The sequence below is a fragment of the Globicephala melas genome, chromosome 7, assembly GCF_963455315.2.
Source record: "Globicephala melas chromosome 7, mGloMel1.2, whole genome shotgun sequence".
In the NCBI taxonomy this organism is placed as follows: Eukaryota; Metazoa; Chordata; class Mammalia; order Artiodactyla; family Delphinidae; genus Globicephala; species Globicephala melas.
Window position 1 is genome coordinate 9,694,665 of NC_083320.1, and position 24,558 is coordinate 9,719,222.

The 24,558-nt window shown below is 42.9% G+C and overlaps 1 protein-coding gene across 2 annotated transcripts in view; it reads left to right on the plus strand.

Annotated features, from left to right (window-relative positions):
- DNER (delta/notch like EGF repeat containing) overlaps nt 1–24,558 on the plus strand; it is a 326,508-nt gene that overhangs the window by 186,796 nt on the left and 115,154 nt on the right. For both annotated transcript variants that reach the window (XM_030882206.2, XM_060301752.1), the window contains exon 6: nt 13,676–13,829. In XM_030882206.2, the coding sequence (XP_030738066.1) occupies nt 13,676–13,829 (154 nt within the window). The remainder of the gene's footprint in view (nt 1–13,675; nt 13,830–24,558) is intronic.

A 24,558-nucleotide genomic window follows, 5' to 3' on the forward strand; every position in this document is an offset into this window, starting at 1 on the left:
CTAACATATTAAAGGAATGGGTTATATGTCATGAAAGCACCTGCTGAAGTGATGAAAGGACAGTCTGCTGCAGAAGTTTTGTAGGGGTCTGGAATGGAAGATGCGTGGGGTTAGTTAGGACTTGGATTAGGTTAAGGAAGGCTGCTCCACAGGCCAGGGTCACAGACTGTGCGAACTTGTACTGGAATCTGGTCACCCTTCTTTTAGCTTGAATTGTTTTCATTGATTTTTAAACCAAAGTCTGATCTTCTATTTTAAGGATTTCTCCACACATGGAAGATTTGGGGGATAAAAAAAAAGATATCCTATTGCGATGCCTAAAATCAGACGCAGCACCCTAATTTGACTTTTGCCTGAGGGCTATTTCAAGTTGCTAAAATAAATAATACGTTCGAATTTATTTTAGCAACTTCCTTATTTAGATTAGTATAATATTATTCTTCCATTTCTATCACAAGAACAATTCATTTTGCAAATTAATCAAAAATACCGCCTTCCATTTAGCTTGGCTGAAATTCACCAGATGCTCATGAGACATCAGTTCCACTGCTGTTTCCTGGTGGAAAGGATCTTCCATTCATCACGTCCTGTGACATGACATTTTCCTCGCTGGAATTTTTGCATGGGGATATTGAGGCTCTTGGGATGACTTAATTTTAGTAAGGGTTGAAGTTTTACGATTCTGTAGTGCTTCCAGAGGTACCAGCATTTTAGTTTTGTTTAGATCATTGAGAAGCCTGTGGAGCCTTACTTTTATTGTCTAGCTGGAGAGAGAATTCAAGGCTGCACCACATATCTGTGTGCTTGAAGAGAGCACATGGTGTCTGTCCTCGGTCCAGGCGATGTCAGTGTGGGCTTCTGCGTCTGTAGAGACCATTCTGATGAAGTGGGAGGCTTTGTGGCCCGGTGGAGGCCAGTGGACACGGGGCAGTTCAGGAGTCAAGCTCTGACTCTGGCATTTACTGAAATGACATCACTTAATTCCCTAGAGCCTCAGTATCCCTGTCCGATATTGGGAAACATGAAATGTCCATATCACAGGGCCGTGGCGCATGGGAGACCTTGGGAGTACAGGCCTGTAGAGGTGCTGGAGAAAATCCTAATGGAATTTAACATGGGATCCTGTATGTGCAAGCATTTTGTAAAGTGCTTCGTAAATAAAAGGTGACATGGTACACAGACCATGAAAGTGGCGTCTGTTGCCCCCATCGAGAGCCACCTTCCTGTGGCCCTTGTTGCACTTGGCATTTCAACCCTGTTATCCTTGGACGTCTCTGCTTCCCCTCATCCTCTTTTGAACTACCCAGGGATGCTTCTGGCCTATACAACAGATTTTAACTGACTTCAGCGGTAATCATTTGGGGCTAGACTCACGTTTACTTTCCTTCTCAGAGTTCTCATTTTAAAGGATAATTGTTGGGAGAAAGTTGATACTTGAGTTTTTGAATCCAAGTCACCAGCATATGCTCTACATACTAGTGTTTTCTGTTTTATTTTGTCTTTAAGATCTGTGCTGTGACAAGAGGGGTGCAGTTGGCCACAGAAATGGGCAATCAGCTGTTTGTTTCACTTCTTACCCATTGTTTCCAAGCACTGCTTAGCTAAATGTATTTTTAATTGTGTGGTTAAAAAACAAATTTGTTGGCAAATACCAATTTTAGCCAGAAATACTCATGAGTGTATAATTGTTGCCCAAGAGGAACTCTGATAAGAGGGTCTTCTAAAAAAGAGCGAAACCATTGTTACCAGCCAGCAGTAGTAGTAGGAGATACTATTTTTTTTTTAATTATGAGGGTTTTTAACTTCTGAACTGAAATTTTTAAAAAATACTTAAAAAAATAAAAGTATAGCTAGACATTGGTACAATTTAGTTGCCTATTCTGGTGGACAGAATACGGTGGGCTAGGAGTGTAGACTTAGTGTAAGATTCAAGGATATCTAGGGAGGTCCCTTCATCCCAAATTTCCTTGACACACCAGCCTGGCGGGGATGGCCGGAATCCTGGTGTGTGAGCTTAATTCCTTGTAATAAAGGCATGATTTCCTGTTTAAATGCAAATGTCCCTAAAACGGTATCACATTAAGGTATTATCTGTCATTAAAACTGGAATAACTTAGCTTAGTCAGGGGCTGATTTTAGTAGGAGAGAGAAGAGCAGGTAATTCTAGAATCCAGCTGGAGGTGTTGGGTCTGAGGGGGACCTGGGTTTGGGGAGGTGAGATTTGTCAGCAAATCAGAGTCTTGTGTTTGGTTTTCAATTCTTCCTAAGTTTAGAAACAGGGGAGGCTGGTGGCATTTGAGCCATACTTCTGAGACAGATGTTATGCCAAATAAACAAAACTAGTTTTATTTTAGAGGAGTCTGAGAAGCCTTAGAAGTGCTCATCCGATGCCATAAATGACCTTGAGCCCCATTCTGTAGCTAACGCCTATATATGCCGCTCTCAGAGAAGGCAGGAATTTGGGCTAGCTCATGGAATTTTTTTCCTTTCCAACACAAGCATTTAAAAATTATAATTAGAGAAAATTATTTGAGATTGGCTTCTCCACTGGGCACTGTCCTGTATGACAGCACTGCTCGGTGTACCAGCCTTCATCAAGCCTGCGCACATGAACCAGGAAGTGAGATTAAGGTTCTTTCCAGCACTTACATGAATCTGCGCTAGCTCAAGGATTTTCTGTGACATGGACATTTCATTACCACCCTCTGATGACGGCAGTCCTGAGGCTCTAGGGAATTAAGCATGTGATACCTTTCTTTTTCCAATAAAGAACCTAAACCTGATATCCTATTCTGAGTCATAAATGAATTAGAAAAGAAACTTCAAGCATCAAAATGGTTCAAATATAATATACTAACCAAGAAATTGTTGGAAGGTTGATATGAGCAGTGTTAGTGTTCTTACATTAAAAATTTGTATGCAGATTTTCTCTGATTCAGAATTGGAGGATTAAATTATCACCTAAAAGAAATCGCTTCTTGAGAATATTATAGATTAATAAAAACAGTTTGAAAGCAAGCAAGATTCACCTTGCCTGTGAACTTAGCTAATTCTTTTGCCATCCCTGAGTTAGATCGTTTGCTGAGTTTCTTTTGGAAGTTGTTAGAATGATTCTTTTCCAATTATCCTGGAGAAACACATCTCTTAGATATAACCTGCCTTTTGTTCAATGTTAAAATCATGAAAGCAGCAAACATTTAGTGAGATAAGATTTAATTAAAATGAATGATAGGACCTTCCCACATCTGCTGGTGTTACTTCAATTTGTGTGAGTGTAAATTCAATAAAGAAAAACATCCCTCAGATCAGGGACTCTATATAAAGGAAATCATTCGCAATAAGATGGAAAGAGAGTTTTTTCCCATTCAATACTGAAGAGATAGTTTTAGTTAAATGCGACGGTGTGGTGTCAGGGATCATATAATCAAGACAGACCTCTTGGAATTTAGGCTATGATACCAATAACAATAAGAAGAGGAATCTTGATTCATGTGTATATTCTCATTTCAGTAGGAGAGCAAGGGGCTGAAGAATTGCATTCACCCTCCATAAGGAAGGCTGAACTGATCCTTTATACCAGCTCTGCTGTGGTTTACTTTGTCTATTTGCAGGCTCTCTCTTTGGGTTGGCTTTGTGACTATCCACAAAAGTACGTAAACTGTAAAATAACCTATTAAGAGGAAAATAGATCTGAAGACCAAGGCAAAGGAGAATTCTAGGTCCAAGAGGAAAGTAAACATAGGTTAAAGTTATAAATGTGCAGAGGAAGGCTCACGTACTGGCTAAAGATAGGAACTGGGGATGCATGTTGGGTTAGCCGTGGCCTGTGAATGTAATAGACCATGTGTGTGACGGAGCCCAAAGGGAATGAGGATAAACAGGAAACGGGGATGGAAGATGGAGGGAAGAAAGAAGAAAGAGAAGCCACACACGAGACAGATGTTCTGGGAGAGAAGCCATTGAATGAGTGTCCATGAGGTGGAGTTCTTCAGGTTTGTCTCCCCATTTTGGGGTCTAGAGTGTCACATGGTGACAGAGGTCTTGAGAACTCTATGGGTTATCCCCAAAAGAACAAAAACTGTCACTCAGGAATGATCTATGGATAGACCCAGAGCCATCAGAATGTTTGAACAGTCAGGGCAGGAAGCTGGGGGTTCTCTATAGGGATCAGGTGCTGTACCTTTTACCTGGACCAGGTAGGTGCAAGTGCACCTCCTGCCTGGTCTCCACATCCATTTGAGCACCTCACCTTCCCTGTCTCCAGGATTTGTAAAGGGCCAGTGCAATCTGAATGGGAAAAAAGAGGTTGAGGGTTTTGATGATCTTACCCAAGCCTAATTTCTAATCTCCACTTATATATCCTGGTCCCTGAATCTAGCTTGTGATTTGATGTGCTGATTTTCATCACCTGACTCAAACAGGAACTGGGAAGAGGGACCAGTCAACCACTTAGTCCTCCTGTGTCACTGATGCAGTCATTTTATCTGTAAGTGACTGTGCCGAACCCCTTTGTTATTGGATAGGTGTTCTTGAATATCTGTTGTATCATTGTAGATCTTGCAACAGTTAAAATTTTAAAGCCAACGACATAAATAAAAGAATCTCTGGTTATAGCACATCTCCTTTCATTTTCTCCTATTATTACCTGAGGTCCAATAGGAAACAAAGTCATAAATAATGTAAATTTCTTGCCCAAGGTCAAAGAGATGGAAGAGCTAGGAATAGGATCTCAACAGGCAATGTAGTATTTTTTTCTTACTAAGCTACACGGTCGTCCGTGGTTCACTTTGACCGTAGTTTCTTTTACATAAAGGGGAGATCCTGGAATCAGATTTTCTGGGTTCACTTTTTTTTTTTTTCGTTGGTACGCAGGCCTCTCACTGCAGTGGCCTCTTCCATTGCGGAGCACAGGCTCCGGACACGCAGGCCCAGCGGCCATGGCTCACGGGCCCAGCCGCTCCGCGGCATGTGGGATCTTCCCGGACCGGGGCACGAACCCGTGTCCCCTGCATCGGCAGGTGGACTCTCAACCACTGCGCCACCAGGGAAGCCCAACATCCATTTTTTTTAAAGTCAAATATTACTTTTGTTAGTGGATTAGGATGTTGCAGCAAATAAATACAGAAATGTGAGTGAACTGGAGATCGAGGCTGATTGCATGGAAATCTTATGCCTAATTCCAGCCACACTCAGAGTGCTGAGAACACATAAGTTGTTAAGTTGCATGGATGAGGTTGGAAACTGCTTGTGAACATCTTCATTCCTCCAATCCATACATCCAATGTTAGAAAGAAAGTTTTTATAAAATTTCCTGAAAGACATTTACTTTCTTCACCCTTGAGCAATCAAGTAAACTACAAAGTCTTTTGGAAGGAAAGAGCATGGCTGTCTCTTTCATTATTGTTTCTATCATTTAGAATTTAATGTTTAAGCCAAAGAAACGGTTTCTAGGAATTCATGAATGTCACGTCTTGCATTCCATGTTTAGATGATCTGCATGTTTCTAAGCTTACTTGAAAAAAATAAGCTACTACATTTGAAATGAATGAACCCAAATAGAAGAGCAATAGCATATCTAAGACTAATGGGAAAATAAGATTATGAGCTATAAGCAATGAGAGTATGTTGTTTAAATTAAATGTGAATAACAGAACAGGGAGACGCAGCCAATGGACAAGAATCTTAAAAATGTAATTCATAACGAGCTTTCCTTTGAGATGGCTCACTGTGTTCCCAACGAGAGGCAACAGTGTGTCTCTGTGGCTGGGCTCCAGGTGTTCTTGTGTGGCCTGGGCTCAGGAAAAGGATTTTATAAGGACTTTTACATCATAAATAGAATTCCCAGATAGTCTCTTAAGTTTTATGTTAAAATAATCCTTTCCGTCTCTTGAAATACTAAATCTGGACTTAGTAAAAGGCTGAATTCTACGTGTCTGAGAGAACTTGCTAGACTGATCTTCTGACCCTTTAGTTACAGGCCACCTGTGTTTAAGGAAATAAAAATGTGCACGATGGTCACTGCTTTTTATCAAGGTTTTAGTGTTTGTCAACTATGTAATTTCAGACCTGAATGACCACCTGCTGTGGTCCCCAGAGCTGGAATCATAAGCTCTCGGCTTAGAACGACGAGGATGAGGCTTCTGTGGCCTCCATCTCCACAGATTCAAGGTCAATGCAGTTGGCATGATGGGACAGCTCAGGTTAGAATCTGACTAATGCTTCATTGTTTCATGAGTTAGACAGGATTCATTGCCTTCCTTCCCTGAAGTCCTCTTAGAGCAGTATAAGCACTCTGTCAGGGGGCTACAGAAAGCCCTTACTGGGGGGATCATCTTCACGGACAATTGCCGCTCCGTTAACTGGGAGCAAAACGATTCCAGAGCTTTGCAACGTTAGGAAACAGACTCTACTTCTTGACCCTGCCGTGTGTGGACTCCTAGTTAAGAGAGGTCTTCCGAATGTTTCCCCGTAGGCTCTGTAAGCAGGAATTCTCTCCCAGCTGTGGCCTGGGCTGGCTGTGCCCTGCTCATGACCCTGGCATGCTGGGCAAGCGGAGAGGTGGCCACGCCTTCCTTTGGCCTAGGAATGGTGGAGCCTTCTCTTCAAGAAAACTGGACTGTTCAGAGGGGAATATGCTCAGTTATGTGATTCATATTGTCCACAGCAGAAGACACGTCAGTCCCTTAGGGCAGGCAGAGCTTTTCCTGGCACTCGGATGTGAAATGAATTTCTGGAGTGGGACTTCATGTACGGGGACGCGGTGATGTGCACACAATGTTCTCCACAAGGTCCCTGCAGTAAACGCAATAGCACATCCCGCAGGGAGGAGCTGGACACAGGATGCTGAAATGTGATTCTAATGTTTCAAAGTTTTATCTTTCCTTTCCTGGGATTTAGCCAGACTCTTAAAATAAAAACAGCGCGTTTTTTATTATGGGAAATTTCTACATGCATAAAAGTAGAGAGAGTCATTTGGCAAACTACCATGTCTGCATCGCCTAGTTTCAGCAATTATCGACTCATTAGCTAGAGTTTTGACCTTGCAGATGTTCAGACATTTAACTATGAATCGCCCAGATGTTGTTTGGAATCAGGCTGATCCATGACGGAAGTTGAAGTTGGCTTTGCGGGTCTGTTAAGTGGGAGTGGCTTAAATCATCTCCTTTCCATTTTCAGAGGTTTTGGTTTGGAATTGTCCTCCTAATCCTTGTTCCAGCGTCCCCTTTAGCATGAAGATGTGGATGAAGAATGTATAAGTGGCTCTGATTCTGATAAATCACAAGATCATCAGAGATAGACAGGGAAGTAGGAGAAGAGGACCCTTACCCTGCACAGAACTCTCATGCAGGTCTACCTTTAAGGAGCAGACTGTAAAGTCAGCTTTATTCAGTGAACACTCAAATGTCTATTACGTATGCAGACATCAAGGACCTCCAATTCTGGTGAAGAATCGCCCAAAGTTTCCAAGTCTGTCCATGAGTGATTAGGCACTTTATGTACAAGAGATGCATTCAACCCCCAGGCAGGAGGTTTTTACTCTATTTTGACACATTATTTGAATAGAGTTGGTATTTTTCTTAAGGCTGAAGGAAATTAGGATCAGTGAACCCAAAGAACAGTCAAGATGCTGGTAGGGAAGACAGCCAGACAGCAAGGGAGGAGGTGGAAAAACTACAGATATCTGGAGCTGGAAATAAAATACTACTATCATTGGGGGTCATTTTAGAGTAAGGGTGAAGGACGTCCCCACATGGGTCTATGGTACCCATAGATCATCACGGTGATGATAGGATGATATGTAGCTGTGAGTGGAAAAGGACTTGGAATTGGATGATATTGTTTTAAGCCTTGACCTTACATTTGCCAACTGGGAGACCTTAAACAATTTATCTGACCTCTCTGTTGAGTCTGTTCTCAACTCCTAAAATGGATCTGGGAATACCCACCTGACAGATGTGGTGAAGATTAAAGAGATAATTCAATGTGAGCAAGCTCTATAAACAATGAGCTTCAGTGTCTAGTTGGCTGAGTTTTCACTGATGTCACTGGGACACCAAAAAGAGATGTATATTTTCTGTATACTTTGTTTAAGGGAGAAAGTAAACAAAAATTGCTAAATTCTGACTCTGAAAGAGAAAAATAAAACTCCTCAAAAAGCTTCTCTCTCTGGTCTTCCCTGGTGGCTCAGTGGTTAAGAGTCCTCCTGCCAATGCAGGGGACACGGGTTCAATCCCTGGTCCGGGAAGATCCCACATGCTGTGGAGCAACTAAGCCCACGTGCCACAACTACTGAGCCTGTGCTCTAGAGCCTGCAAGCCACAACTGCTGAGCCCGTGTGCCACAACTACTGAAGCCTGCGTGCGTAGAGCCTGGGCTCTGCAACGAGAGAAGCCACCGCAGTGAGAAGCTCGCACACTGCAACGAAGAGTAGCCCTCACTTGCCGCAACTAGAGTAAAGCCCGCGCACAGCAACGAAGACCCAGCACAGCCAAAAAACAACAACAACAAAAAACCCTTCTGTCTCTGGGATGATTTGTTCATGACAAGTAGGCTTTACTGAGAGGTGAAAATTGCAGAGGATGAGACAGAAAAAGTAAGCTGGGACCAGGTTGCCAATGACCTGTGTGCCATGCGGGGGAATTTAGATTTATTTGTTCAGAAATTTGGCTCTTTATTTTGTAAAGTATTGAAATATAAAAATACAAGAAAATAAGTTAGAGTCAGAGAAAATATAAATTAAAAAGTGATATCCTAGTTGGAAAGCGGAAGCAGTCATATAGGTCACAGAGCCCTAGAGTGTTGTTAAAACTGAACTTCTAGTAGACTCTGAGTGTGTGGCAGCCACATCAAAAAGGAAAAAAAAATGAGCAGTCGCATAATCTCCATCATTCATGAGGACAAAACATCGGTTCTTATGACTAGTAACGCTTTTAAATGAGTGAATTTTCTTGGGAAGGAATTTATAAATGAGGTAGAAAATGATGTATGGCCTATACGCTCTTGCCAACGTCCTCATGGTAAACGCAGTAGTAGATTTTAAAGGGATGTTTCTTATAGGACCCTTCTCTTCCCCTTCCCTACTTAATTTTCCCCACAGCATTTATCACCGAATTTATTATTAATCATTTCGTTTGTCAGTCACTCCCACTAGAATATAATCTCCACGAGAGAGTCTTGTTCACTTTTGCGTCCCCAGAACAGTGCCTGGCTCTTCCTAAGTGCTCAGTATATATGGGTGAATAAGTGAACACAGGTATGACTGCAATTTTTTTAAGCTAGAACTTTTCAAAGTAAGCTTCCTACCGCTGTGTGAGAAAGTTTCATTACTGTACGAATGGAATATTTGACTTCAAGCTATTGAGAAAAACAGATTCTGCATTGGTTTTTAAAATTAATCTCTGAGGGTCATTTTTCATTTTACTTGAAAAAATATTTTTACCTATAAATATATAATAATTTTGCAAGGAAGTCCCTCTCTGTAACTTAGCTATGCTACTAATTTTAACTAAGTCCATTTTGTCTCTTACGCCAGTTAGCTCAGTTGGGCATAGGTTACTGCTATCATAGTCAGTGGGTTAAACTCAAGGTTGATAGAATAGTTTATACATCAGTGATCAAACACAGGTTTTTTTTGTTTTTACAATAAATACGCTAAAAACGTAGTTGCCTAATAAATATTTATGGCCCCTTACAATTCAAAGTCTTGAAGCTATTTAAAAATCCTTTTAATATTATAGGAAAGCTCTTCATTCTTAGAAAGTAAACTTTGGAAGAAATCTAACTCTATGGACAGCATGACACATAATACGCAAAGATTTAACTAAAATTTTATGGTCAAGCGTATGTAAACATTTGTTAATCTTCTTCCTCATTCATCAGTCAAAGTTTTAGAATCAATTCAGTTCTTTGCTTGGTCAAAAGCAATTGTTTCAACATTCTCTTAAGGTTTCTTTCAAGCTTCCTTCTTAAAACAAAATGCGCGTCTTTCGTTTTATCTTTCAATTCATTCAACTACACTTCAAATTAAAAAGAAAGTATATATATATATATATATATATAAATTCAATCAATGCTAACTGAAAGACATTTGATTTGGGGCGTTTAATAATTTATTTTCACAAGTAACATATTTTCCATGGAACTTGCCAGATGAATTAGATGCAAAATGTATCCCCCAAATGACCAGAGAAATTTATCTGAAAAATGGAATGACTGGATACAAACCAAGTAATTTTCAGTGGACAGCTGCCAGAAATAGTCACGTGGAGTAATTTATTACGATGCTGAGGCCCGGTTTGGAATTGTGCCTGCTGGGTATGCACAGCTTTTACGTTCAAAGGCGATCACAGCTCTGCAGATGCACAAGGGGCTCCAGACAGCCTCTTGCAAATATCAGCGTTGTGTGCTGTTGTCCATTTGAGCAAGGAAAAGATTTTCCTCAGAAGAGAGATCTATTTTTTAATTTTTATTTATTCATTGAAGTATAGTTGAGTTACAATGTTGTGTTCTGGTGTACAGCAGTGATTCAGTTAAACATATATGTATATGAATATTTTTTTCATATTCTTTTCCATTATGGTTTATTATAAGACATTGAATATACTTCCCTGTGCTATACAGTAGGCCCTTGTTTATATATAGTAGTTTGTATCTGCTAATCTCAAACTCTTAATTTATCACTTCCCCACCCCCTTTTCCCTTTGGTGACCATAAGTGTGTTTTCTGTGTCTGTGAGTCTGTTTCTGTTTGGTAAATAAGTTTGCTTGTATCGTATTTTAGATTTCACATATAAGTGATATCATATGGTAGTTGTCTTTCTTCTTCTGTCTTACTTCACTCAGGATGACAATCTCTAGGTCCATCCATGTTGCTGCAATGACATTATTTTGTTCTTTTTTATGGCTGAGTAATTTTCCATTGTATATATGTACCACATCTTCTTTATTCATCTGTTGATGGACATTTAAGTTGCTTCCACGTCTTGGCTATTGTAAATAGTGCTGCCCTGAACATTGGGGTGCATTATCTTTTAAAATTAGAGTTTTCTACAGATATATGCCCAGGAATGGGATTGCTGGATCCTATGGCAACTCTGTTTTTAGTTTTTTGAGGAACCTCCATACTGTTTTCCATAGTGGCTGCACCAATGTACATTCCCACCAACAGTGTAGGAGGGTTTCCTTTTCTCCACATCCTCTCCAGCATTTGTTATTTGTAGACTTTTTAATGATGGCCATTCTGACCAGAGCAATATAATACCTCACTGTAACTTTGATTTGCATTTCTCTAATAATTAGCGATGTTGAACATCTTTTCATTTGCCTATTGGCCATCTGTATATCTTCTTTGGAGAAGCATCTATTTAGGTAGAAGACAGAAAAGGAGTTTCCTAATTACAAGGCTGCCTTTCTAATAGTCCTTAATGAGCTTTTCCCAGCTTTCAACTACAAAGTCTATACAAACACACAAAAGGGGAAAAAACTCACAGCATCAAGAAAAAAACAGATAAGAAGTCAACTATTGCTAGAATGCAGAGGGAACTTCCGTTTGCTACAAGGAGGTATGAGATGATAGAAACAGAAGGCAGAAAATTTACCTCTAACTTAAGTAGAAAAAGCCATTGCTTTTATTCCAGTTGTTCTAGTTTCTAAGATATAGTTGATGAGTGTGTCCTTAAACCAAAGAGGACTTGATTATGCAGTTTATAAGGATGTGTCCTATTCCCTTAACAACAACTACAACTTCAACTAACAAAAGAAAGACACCTACATAAAATCTGGCTCTTTTGGTTGAGCTAAATATCATGTTTGACTGTCCGGCTTCTTGGTTGGTTGCTGAGGTCAGAGTTCCATCCACTCCTGGTTTAGTCGCTTGTGACAAGGGGCATCCTCTTATGGTGTAAACTATGATCTCACCATGCAAGGGACAGCTTTTCTTAGAAAAGGAGTCTGTGGGTTTGGGCAAGTTAGATGGAAGCCATAGAAATATAACTACAAATAGAATGCAGCCATAAAACAATTTTACCTAATGACCTCTGTGGGTTTTCCTTCCAGGAATGTAAGGAGTCAATAGTAGGGAATTTAAACATTCAATTCACATACTGATAGGTTAGAGATAAAAAAGGTAATTTTTAAAAATAGAAGCTAAAGTGGCATTTGATAAAATTTGATCATTGTTCCAAGCATTCTACTTAGTGATCAATTCTACAAACCTCCCTTTGAAATCAAAATGATTCTGGATGTGCCACCAGTGTAACCACGAGGACTAGAGAAGAGAAGGTGACATTATCATGATTTGCAATTGATGTTCCCTTGGTTTTTTGCGGGGGGGGCTTGTTTTATCCGAAAAACTCAAGAGAATCAACTAAAACCTCTGACCTGTAATGAGAGCCCAGGGTGATGACAGGTAACATAACGTTATCACTTTACATGTCAGTAATAATCGCTAGCAAGTATCATGGGTATTCCAAGGAAGAGGTGAGGAAAGGATCTCATTAGCAATAGCTACAAAGAAATCTAAATATTCAGGAGTAAATTAATCAAGAAATGGACAAGAAGTATAAAACTTGATTAAGAGACAAAAAAAATTAAAGAGAAGAAGACAACCCTTTTGTTTTTTAAGAGAAAAGATGTTATGTAGTGCTTGGTGGGGGCGGGTGGGTACAGGGTGGGATCCTGAGTTAACAATACCTGGAGGAGCCCAGAGAGTCTCTGTAAGATCAAGCGCAGGGGGCTGGGTCCCCCACCGCCTCCAGAGGGAGGGAGGTAGGCAGGGCTGGGAGAGGCTGTGGGCGGGGCTTTGAAACACCTGCCTGATGTGTGGGGCTTGGGGAGAGCTGGGAAGGGTGCTTTGGTCTGTTTTGTTTTTATTTTTTTTATGCAGTAAGTTTTATTTATGCCATTCTCCTTTGCTTCCTCCTCTCCATTCTTCATGAGAATCTGCAGTCACATCTACACAAGGCTTTGGAGCCAGATCTGTGTTTTTTTAGATGCATCACCACCCTCAGGCCAGCATTAGGACGAGAGCAGGAAGGCTCAGTTTTATTTGGATTTTACAACTGCCTCAGAAATGAAGCTTCCAGTCAAATGCAGTTCTCTGGGTCTGAGTTATGGTCTTTTACTAGTATAACAAACCAAACAGAACGGTCCTTTTTATTTTCCCTTACGCTCAGGTCACCTGCGTGGCTGCACACTGAGCCTCATTTACAAGTGGTTTGGTAAATTCCCTCAGTGATCTGGAAGGGTGGGCCCCGTGCCACATTTCATGATGCTTTTGTCGCAGGCACTATCTCTGCTGAAGGATTTCATCCGGAGTGACATCTAATTTAATGACTGTAGCTCAATATATCTGCTCTGGCATAATTCTCATTTCCATGTCAGGTCAACAAAACTTTATTTTTTGCTGAAAATAATTATTCTTTCCATTTATGGTTTAGGAAGGTTGAAAACCATTGCGATGCATATCAATAAAAAACATGTTTGAAATTAAACTGTAAAGAAATAGACTATTTTTTAAAGCTGTGATTTTAATCAGATCATGATATAAGTGATACGATTGAAATACTTAGTGTTGGTATAATTATAAAAATACGTGGTACGTTTGAACTTTGAGTTTCACAGTCAACGCACACATTTTAGGGGACTCAAGTAACATACACCATATGTTTGTGTTTTAGGCAACTTTTTCGTGTAACTGTGATGATCAGTACACGGGTACTTTCTGTGAAGAATTTGACGCCTGCCAGAGGAAACCCTGCCAGAACAATGCAAGCTGTGTTGATGCGATTGAAAAGCAAGATGGGGGCAACTTTACCTGTGTTTGCCTTGCTGGTAAGGTTTCCATAGTTAATAGTTGCTATGTGTCTCTCTGTAGAATAGACACTTATTAATTAAGGATGGTTAAGCATACATCGTTGGACAGGTGACTTTAAGATCTCATTTGGTTCCATCAGCCCATGCTGTTGGGAATGGAGGAAGGAAGTTCCTGTGGGGATAAACATCATGTTCTTTGGCTGGCTTTCTGATGTTAGGATGCTTCTGTCTTAGCATTCCACCATTTTCGTTCTGGACTAATGATATTCCTGGTCAAATAGAGGCCTGGATGTTTCAAAGACAATTCTGCAAATATGTACTGAGTGTGGGCTGGCGCTGTGCTGAGTGATTATGCTAAGTAACTTAAGAAGAATTTAGGCTAAACTATGCAGGGTGTTAGGTGATGCCACCCAATCCTCTCATTTGTGTTCATTTCCTTGTGTTCATGTGTGTTCATTATTCCAAGTTCTTGGAACACCATCCTGCACAATGGGGCAAGTCTTTAATATTCCTTGGTTAGTATGGGGGATTCATTGATCTTACATGAGACTTTCAGATCCTCGGAGCACAAAGCGTGCCTCTTAGGAGAGGGCAGAGGACAACAGACTTCTATTCTCTGGCAGTCATCTTACTGACTTACTGCTCAGCCAACTCGGTTATAAACCCTCAAGGAGCAGGAGTGGCGTTTTATTGGTGAACATTTTGATACAGCTGTTTTGATGCAGCTTAAAAGCAAACACCAAATTACTCCTTTTTTATTATCAATATCATGGAAAACTGGCATCATCTTTCTTTTTCCATCTCAGCCTGTTGCCAACATCTGCCACTGGGCAGGGATTCAGGGTAATGTAGGAGCTGGGGATGGAGTGAAGTGGGAGTTGGGGTGATTAAGTGCTCATTGTAAGAAGCAAGGCCCATCCATGCAGAAATTCATAAACGAAAAAGTGAAAGTCCTTCACTCATCCATCCCAGCCCAAACTCTATAATAAGGGTGGGTTAACAGTTTGATATACTTTTTCCAGACCAGTGTGTGTATGCGTGTGTGTGTATTTCCCATGCAGATCAGATGATTAAATATTTTTCTATATATTTAAAAAAAGTGATTATCGTATACACATGGCTCCACAACTTACTTTTTTCAGTGTATATTTACCAGTAGATCATACATATCTTTCCGTGTCAGTACATATGGGGCTACCTTATTCATTTTAACAATTACGTAGCACATCTCCTAAATTTGTATCTCCAGGTGAGACTACTGCCTACTTGCCATCTCCATTCAGATGTTCCAGGCCACCTTAAGCCCAGTCATTCCAAAACTGAGTTCATCACATCCCCAGCTCCACACAGCTCAGCTTCTGGTGTTCCATCTATTTCTACAAGCCAGACATCTACAGGTCACCCTAAGTGACCCCCACCCTCTGTCCTTTCTGCCTCCAAGTGTTCTCCATCTTACCACCAAAAGACTTTGCAAATCCCCCCCCCTTCTCTGCAGCCCCACTGCCACTGCTCCCAGGCTAGCTGCCTTTGCCCCTTGTCTGTGTAACTGAGATAACCTCTCACTCTTTCTCTGTCTCCTCTTGACTGTGCTGTGCCCTGGAACCAGAGTGATCACGCCAAAGTGAGCCCTGGCTTTCGTTATGTCAATGCCCCCAGACTGTCCATTCTCCTCGGTGATTATTTTCCAGTGCCGATCTGATGTAGTTGCTTTCCCATTTAATCCCCTTCTTCCCATCGCTCTTGAGATAAAGACCAGAATCCTCATCCTCTTTCTCCTCCGTGATCTGTCGCTCACTCACCTTTCCAGCCCCATCTCACCCCACTGCTCACCTTGCTCTGGGACCAGCTACCTTGGCCTTTCATCTCCCTGCCTGCATGAGCTGCTGCAGGACCACCTCCCCGTCTCTGTTCCCGGACAGCTCTCTCTGCTGCCTCCCTTTTGCCTGGTTTCTATTTTGGACCTTGTTAAATGCCCCCTTTCCTTGGGACATCTCAGCTGAATGCTTCAGTCTAGGTCTCCTTCCCTTTTCCTCTTTCATAGCTGGGCGTTCCTTTCCTTCTCAGCCCTCATCTGTTTGCAGTGGATGTGTACACGTGTGATTCTTTGATTCCTGCCTGTCTTCCCCCCCAGAGTCAACCCTGTGAGAGCAGGACCTGAGTCAGTTCCGTTCACCATTGTGTCGCACCGTGTCTGATGAACCCGGGACGCTCAATGTGCTGATGAGATGGATTAATGAACGAGTATGAATGTGGCCTGATGTTTTAAACCACTCCTCTATGGATGGGTCTTTAAGAGAGTTTCAGTTTTATTTCTCTCTTATAAGTGATGCTAGGACGAATAAAGATCCTTCTATAAATAGCCTCAATCAGGGCTGGTAGTGGAGCTCGTCACTGTTAGGACTGAAATGATTTGTTTGATATTTTATTCAGGTCTGTTCTCAGAGGAGATTTCTCTAGTTTTAAAGGAACTCAGGTGCATAGAATTGGAATGACCATAATGCTTGGTTCGTGATACTCTCTCATCTTGTCCATAGCGTGCTTTTCTATATTCACTTAGCTATTTTAATACGCAGTAATCACTGGTGGAGACACCACCAAAACCGGAAGTTCAACCTGATGACTAACCGTATAGTCTCCTCATCAGCCCATCCCTCGGTGTCCCTTCCCCATCTAGAGCCAACAGTCACCCTGAATCTTGAGTTGATCCGTCCTTTGTTTTCCTCTTTATATGATCTTAGTATTTACATGGTTTTTTTTTGTTTGTTTGTTCTGTTTCTTTTGCGGTACGCGGGCCTCTCACTGTTGTGGCCTCTCCCGTCGCGGAGCACAGGCTCCGCACACGCAGGCTCAGCGGCCATGGCTCACGGGCCCAGCCGCTCCGCGGCATGTGGGATCCTCCCGGACCGGGGCACGAACCCGTGTCCCCTGCATCGGCAGGCGGACTCTCAACCACTGCGCCACCAGGGAAGCCCCCTTTTATGTCCTCTTTAAGAAAATATTTTCCTTCCTAAAGATCTAAAAGATATTCAAGTATATTTTCTACCAGGCATTTGAAATTTTTGATTTTCAGCAAAGTATTTAATTAATATGAATTTGATTTTTGTATCTATGGTTTGAAATTGGGATATTTTATCTTTTACTCTAACTTTATTTTTCTTCTTCAGAGATACTCCATTTCTTTAAGTACGTAGTATATGAAACCTTTACACTGTGCCCCCTTCCCTAGAAAGCAGCTGCTAGAATTTGGAATGACTGGATACTTTATACATTTTTAACTGTGCTTACTCTCATTTTAGGCATTTCTGCACTGTCAGTGTTTAACCGTTGATTTGAAATTTCCAGAAGCACTGTAAATTATTTTTTGCTTATTAGTGGGGAGAAGAATTTCACCTCTGTCATCTAAGATGATTTAATATCCTCCACGTGGATAGCACCTCCTGGCTTTTTCTGGGTGTCTCCAGGTGGCACAGATAGACATACAGCATTCTCCTTGGTTCTTCTAATAACAACAGTAACAATAAAAATAGTACTTTGGCTTTCAGTTAGCTTCAGGAACAGAGAGTTGCACTCTAAGAATTGGATTTTGATAATTAGACTCAGGGACAGTTTGGTGATTTCCAGTAAGTTCATTAGAATGGTGCTGGAAGCTGAGATACGGCAAACAGATCTTGATTTACAAAGTGATCATCTTTTATTTCTTCTATCAAAACAACAAAACTATAACACCACATTTGTAAGTTGCTATTGTTTTAATAAACGACTTTCTAACAGTTGTTCTTCAATTTCCTGAATATTACAGGTTTAAATCTATCCAGTTTTCATGAAATAACATACAGTTTCATTTTAGAGATACATACCTTTGTGTACTGGTCACAGTTTAAACAACTTTACATAATCTCCGCTGACATTTACATCATGCTGTTTTCTGGTTCTTGAATGGCATAGAGTTTGCATACAGTTGTGCATCTGTGAGAAAACCCTAGCACATAAAAGAAATTCTTTCTTGTTTAATAGAAACGTAAAGCAGCTAGAGAACCACAGCAGCTATTTAAAATCTTTTCTGCTCTCCTTGAATCTGTAGCTCTGTCTTCATCTCTCTCACCTTCTACTTTATCCAAAGGTGACCTCACATCGGCTGGGGTCTCTCAGCCATCCTGTTTCTATCAGGGTCTCTCTGACTTCCAGTAGCAACTTCACTGGCCTTTTCTGGAACTGGGGCTGTGGGATTCCTTCCCCCATAGCCTCCATTTTCCCTCATGCTCTAGGACATCCCAAGCAGAGGTAGAAGAGATGTAGGAAATCTGGCACCTAACTGTCTCTTTGCTCAGCTACCTCCTGACTTGTTCCTGCAGTTCTCTTAGGCCGGTTTCTACTTTATCAGTTCCCACGTCCTGTGGGAACAGCCCTTTTATAAAGCATCTAGCTCTATCTCTCCATCTGCTTTTTTTTTCGTCTTAACATTTTTTTTCTTTGGCTGCACTCCACAGCATGTGGGATCTTAGTTCCCAGACCAGGGATCGAACCCGCACCCCCTGCAGTGGAAGCCCGGGGTCCTAAACCACTGGACTGTCAGGGAAGTCCCTCTCCACCTGCTTTTTACTGTAGTACACACACACATGCACACAAACACACAGACGCGTGCACACGCTAATGGCTAGTGTCTATTCAGTGTAACCACGTGCGAGGGCTGTGCTAAGTGCCTTCCAAGGCTGCGCTTTAGAACGATCTCCTAGTTAAACACTCTTAATTATACCATTTTCGTAGATGAGAAATCTGAGGCACAGGGGATTTTGTAACTTGGCCAAGAATGTTAGAGGGACGCTCGACTGTCGTCACACACCAATCCCCAAATCTCAGTGGCTTCCAAGCAGAGGTTAAGTTTCTGCTGTGTCGTAGTTGGATGAAGGCACTTGGCCTCCAGGTGGTAACTCAGGGATCTGGAGGGTCTTGTGTGATGCTCTGAGATGAGTGCCTGGACGTGTCGTTATGTCACTTCCGCCACATGCCGTTTGCCAGAATTTGGTCCCTTGGTCCCTAGAGGTTTTGCCTGGGAAGAGGAGTCGGTGTGGCGAACATTCTCATGGTCTCCGCCGTGCCAGGTGCATGTGCCCATAACTGTTGGGGCTGAGGTTTGAACCCAGGTCCTCCGCTGGGCTCCCAAGCCCATGTTCTTGGTCATTTTATTACACTCTTGTCCTGTGTGTGTAGCCGCACTGCGAGCTGAGGACTCTCCTGGTACAAACATGTGATTCAAAACCATGTCATGCTTTCAACTTTCTCATATCAAACGGGACTCTCCTTAAGAGGAGAGATACTAGGCCATTTTGCCCCAAAGCGGGGACTGGATGCTTGAAAAGAGGCGTTTTCTATTTGGTTGAGTTCTGAATGTCACTGAAAAGCTTATGTTTCCATAGGAAAGCTACATTTCCTTTGTGGGAAGAACTGTTTCCAGGTTAATTAACATCAATTAATTGACCTCTGAAGCTCCAGATATGTGCCTAAGAACTCTCTAGCAGTGGGAAGTGTGCTTCCTGTTGAAAATTTATCACTGTGCTTTCATGTTTGCAAGTCTGATCATGAGACATGATCTTGTTTGATGAATGAATGAATTCAAGCCAGCTTCTTGTCACCAGAGAACAAAACTTCCACAAGTCTTCACAGAGACGTTGTCTTGATGCAACACTCATTTCTCTCGAGAAGAGAACGTTTCTTGGAAAGGAAAACTATTATTTTCAGCAAAGAAGCTTCTGCTCCAGATTTGCTAATATGTTGGTGTTTTGCTTTAATTTCTACATCAAATGCCACTACAGAGAGGATTTTTGAGTCATCGGTAATCCAGAAATGTATGAATATGGTGTGTTGGATGTTGAGTGAATTAAGTAATAAACTCTCTGCTGTAGTTTCCGTTTTGATTTTTACTACAATTTCTTGGAAGCAGGAGGTGACTTTTTTTTTTAAATAGTAAAACACTGATGTTTCATCTACACGTGTTGCACAATATAAGATGAATTATAGATTATGGTCAATCCAATTTCTGTTTTGGGAGGAAGTTTTTATCAAGGGTGATTGATAGTTTTCTTGGAATTTTTGGCAATACTTTCAAAAAGAAGGGGGCTGTCAGTAGCACCAAGTACCGCGGGAGAATCTAAGAGGAGGTTATTGACTTTGGCAACAGGTTTGTCCAAACCATTGGTGGCCTCCTGTTTACACTGATGTGATAAGGGTGCCTCAAAAGCTTTGAGGTCTCCCTAAAAGACTTCATACGGGGACAGAAGCAAGGGAAGGTGGCTGGGAGTTACCAGACACACTGAAGGGCAACACCATATATGGAGATAGTCATAGCCGCTCGGTTTTCACGTGGCCTAGAAGCTTCCCAAGCGACGCTGGTTGGCAGTGACCAGGTGACCGGATATGGATGGGCAGGATGTGAGAATCAGTGAGTGGCAAATACAGACTGCTCTAAAGATGACGTTAGTGGCACAGTTAGTGTGCAGAACAGAATTAGAAAGGTCTCTTTTATATTATTTTTAAAAATTATAACACAATTTAATAGTACAGGCTCTGGAGTCAGAATGCCCTGATCACAAGGATAAATCTCACACAGTGAGAACTTAAATGTGGGCTGTTTCCCATCACCCCACTATCGTACTGTCCGGTTCAGAATGAACTTCCTGGAGACTCTGCTCGCTGCCTGAGGTTACACGAGCCCCAGGTGCCAGAGTCAGAAGACCTGGTCCCGTCTAGACCACTACCCGTCCCACCTGACCACAGCCTCTGGAGCCATCAGTCTCAGTCCTGCTTCCATCCTTACCGTTTTCTAGCTGGGCTCCTTAGGCAAGTTGCACAACCTCTCTGGGCCTGCTTCTTTGACTTTGCAGGGACTTGGCAACAGCCCTCGTCACGGCTGGTTATGAGTATTAAATGAGAAAACAAGCTCCAATTCTGTTGACACATGTCTCCAGTACTTAGCCATGGCACCTAGTAGGTGCTCAATAAAGATTCGTTGAATAAATGAATGAATAGAATAAGATGAAATTCCATCCGAGGCATCCAGATGTATATCGAGGACTGGATTCCCTTAACTCCCCTCTCTGCCTTCTCTCCCCAGGCTTCTCCCTGTAGCACATGCATTTCTTTTCCTTTCCACATCAGATTGGGGCTGGCCTGAGGGCGGCACTGCTGTGTTACATGACTCTTTATTTCTCCATCCCCTGTCAGTGCCACGCCTTGTGCTTTGCTCACAGTAGACGTGGCATTTAACCTCTTTAATCAGGATTTATTTTATAAAAGCCTTCTAATTTCAAGAGTGTAATTTTTCCTCCAAGGAGCTATTACTTTTTCTGAAAAGAATAGCTGTGATGCATGTTCAGAACCACCACTGCCAAAATATTATGTATCATACGAAGCACTTCTCAGCTTCAGAGCACTTCATTGTTCCAACTAATTGTTGATTTCAGCCTGTTTTTAAAACTCATCATTTCCGAGGTGAGGGGAGTGCAGCCTGTGTTCCCATCCCAGCTTTACTCTTTTAAACACTGGGTGTGGCTCAAATCGGCATCAAGGTGCCTTTGAGCGTGAGTTAGAAATGGGTCAGCTCCTCCTGGAGGTGAATCCCGAGTAGAATTTGCAGAGTCCCTACACCCAGTCTCACTCAGCTCGAAGGGTGAGTCCAGTGGCAGATGAGTGCGGTTTGAAGAAGTGGGTTAGTTCAGTTTCAGAATGGAAGGAACCTCGGAACTGCCTCTGTACGTGCAGTGGCGGGGGCGGTAATGATGACTGCATGAGGGTGGAGGATGTGGCCAAGGTCTGTAAGCTCACGGGGAAAGTCAGGCTTCTTCACGCTGTGTCCATCTTTGGGTCAAAGTGTGTTTACTGCAACATTCTCATGGTCTGTGAATTTTCCACTAGTTATGAGTAGAGCGGGAGGTATGGGCATCTCTGGCGGGCTATGACTGCATGGACCATGATGCAGAGAGAGTGCCAGTTGAGTCCAGGGGGCAAAACAGAACTGTAGTGTGGCCAGCCTTGGATCCAGTCTCTTCTACTTACTAACTGTGCGACCTTGAATCGCCCTCCGCACCTCTCTTGGGTTTCCTCATCTTTAAAATAAGGGCTTGTTGTGAGGATCACTGATGCATTCAACAGTCATTTGTCAAGTGTCCACTGTGTGCTGGGTATTTTCTAAGTGCTAAGAGCCCCACTGTGAAATAGCAAAGACCCTGTGTTCACAGAGGTGGTGTGTTAGTGAGGGGATGGGTCAACAGTATGCACGTGTGTGTTCTTTGGGGTGTGTGTGTGTGTGTGTGTGTGTGTGTGTGTGTGTGGTCAAGGGAACGCATCATGGTGATAGATGCTAGGAAGAGAAATAAAATACAGGAAAGAGATAAAGAACTGGGAGTATGATTGTAGACAGGGGGATTAGGTGAGGCCTATTTGAAGGGGAAATGCTTGTGTAGAGACCTGACCAAAATGAATAAAATGAGCTTGTGAACAATGTGAATGGCAGACGGAATAGCACATGCAGAGGTCCTGAGGCAGGAACATGCCAGGAGTGTGTGAAGGGCACAGAGCCTAAGAGAACCAGTGATGACGCTTGGCTGGGACCAGACCATGCGGGCAGGACAGGGATTTTATCCCGAGAGTGACAGGAAGCCATTGGAGGGTGTGAACTGGGGTGGGCCCTCTGATTTTCCTCTTGAAGGAGAATACACATAGGGAAGGAAAATTGGGAAACCAGTCAGGAGGCCATTTACTCTCTGCTGGATCACCATGGTACTGGAAATGGGGAGTTTGGGATTCAGGGTGTATTTGAAGGGATTGCTGATGACACTTCTGGTGGACTGAATGTGAGGTGTGAGTGGCAGTGGGTAGTTGTGGATGATGCCAAAGCTTTTTTAAAAATAGCAGTTTTATTGAGATATAATCCACATACCATCGAAACGGGCAAGTCAATGGTCTTTAAAATATATTCACAGAGTTGTGTTAACTGTCACCACAGTCAATTTTAGAACATGTTCATCATCCTAACAGCAGCCCTTTCCCCTTGAGCTGGCACTCTGAACCTGCCACACACACACACACACACACACACACACACACACACACACACACACACACACACACACACACACACACACTGCAGTAACCACTGATCTACTTTCTGTCTCTATAGATTTGCCTATGCTGGACATTTCATATAAGTCGAAAAATATGATATGTGGCCCTTTGTGACTGGCTTCTTTCCCGCAGCATCATGCTTTCAGGTTCATCCATGTCGAGCATGTGTCGGTATTTCACTCCTTTTGATGCCGGAGTAATATTCCGTTGCATGGAGACACCACATTTTGTTTATCCTTTATCCACTGACAGAATGTGGGTTGTTTCCGCCTTTTGGCTGCTGTGAATAACGCTGCTGGGAACCCACCCTCTCATGCTCGTCCTTCTCCAAAGGACGAGCTTATGCTTCCAAACTTTTCGGTCTTCCTCTCGCTGCCATCCCCCCCTCCCTGTCCCCCATTTCCTTCCCAGCCTCCGGAGGTCTCAGTTAAAAGCAGTCCCTCATGGGCTTCCCTGGCGGCCCAGTGGTTGGGACTTTGCCTTCCCATGCAGGGGGTTCATGTTCTATCCCTGGTTGGGGAGCTGGGATCCCACATATCTCATGGCCAAAAAACCTAGACATAAAACAGAAACAATATGGTAACCAATTCAATAAAGACTTTAAAATGGTCCACATCGGGCTTCCCTGGTGGCGCAGTGGTTGAGAGTCCGCCTGCCAATGCAGGGGATACAGGTTCATGCCCCGGTCCAGGAAGATCCCACATGCCACGAGCGGCTGGACCCGTGAGCCATGGCCGCTGAGCCTGCGCTTCCGCAATGATTTTGTAAGGCCTTTGCGGCCGCTCTGTCTGCTCAGCTTCCTCCTCCTCTTCATCACGGCTCTTTGTCCAATCAGTAATTTTCTACCCATTTATTTAAACTTTCTTTCTCTTCATATCATGAATCTGCTTCTCCAGTGTCATTGGTGATGTGCTTCTCACTGATTTCCAAGGCTTTTTCTTAGTCCTCGTGTCTCTCTAGCAGCCCTTCTCGCCTGGCTTACAGAGCACTGCCCTGCGTCCGTTCTCCTTGGACCTCTCCAGCCCTCCTCCCACCTTCTGTGCCCGGTTCCATCTCTAGAGCTCAGTCCTTACCCGCTTCAGCTGCCTTTCCCTGCCTGGGCCAGCAATCACTCATTCTGAGCTGTCACCTCTAAGTGAATGGCTTCCAGACCCTTCCTTTCAGCCTCCGGGGTCCCCTCAGCCCCAGCACTTTCACTGGGCTCAGTGTGATGCTCTGCTAACCCTCAGCCCCTCCTGAGACTCACCCCCAGACTCCCCTCCCTCTGCCTCCCACACATGCTTTCGAGCCTGGCTCTCTTCGACTGGCTCCTGTTTCTATCAGCTGTGCCGTCACTGCCCTCATCTCTCAGGCTGGAGGCTCAGTCCTGCCTGTTGACTCCCCCGTCTTGTTTATTTCTGGACCGTCTCCAGGTTTGCTCTGTTTACGATGATTCCCCATCTGCCCCTGCACGCTGCTTCCTCTTCCATCGCCAGTGCCCTGATTCAAGCCTTGTCATCTGTTGCCTGAATGACTGTGGTGAGCCGGTCACCCTGACCACCATCCACGCTGCCTTGCTTACGACTGCAGTGCAGTATTCCAGAAGCCCAGGACTGGAGCCCAGCCGAGCCAAGGGCAAAGCCTCCTCTCA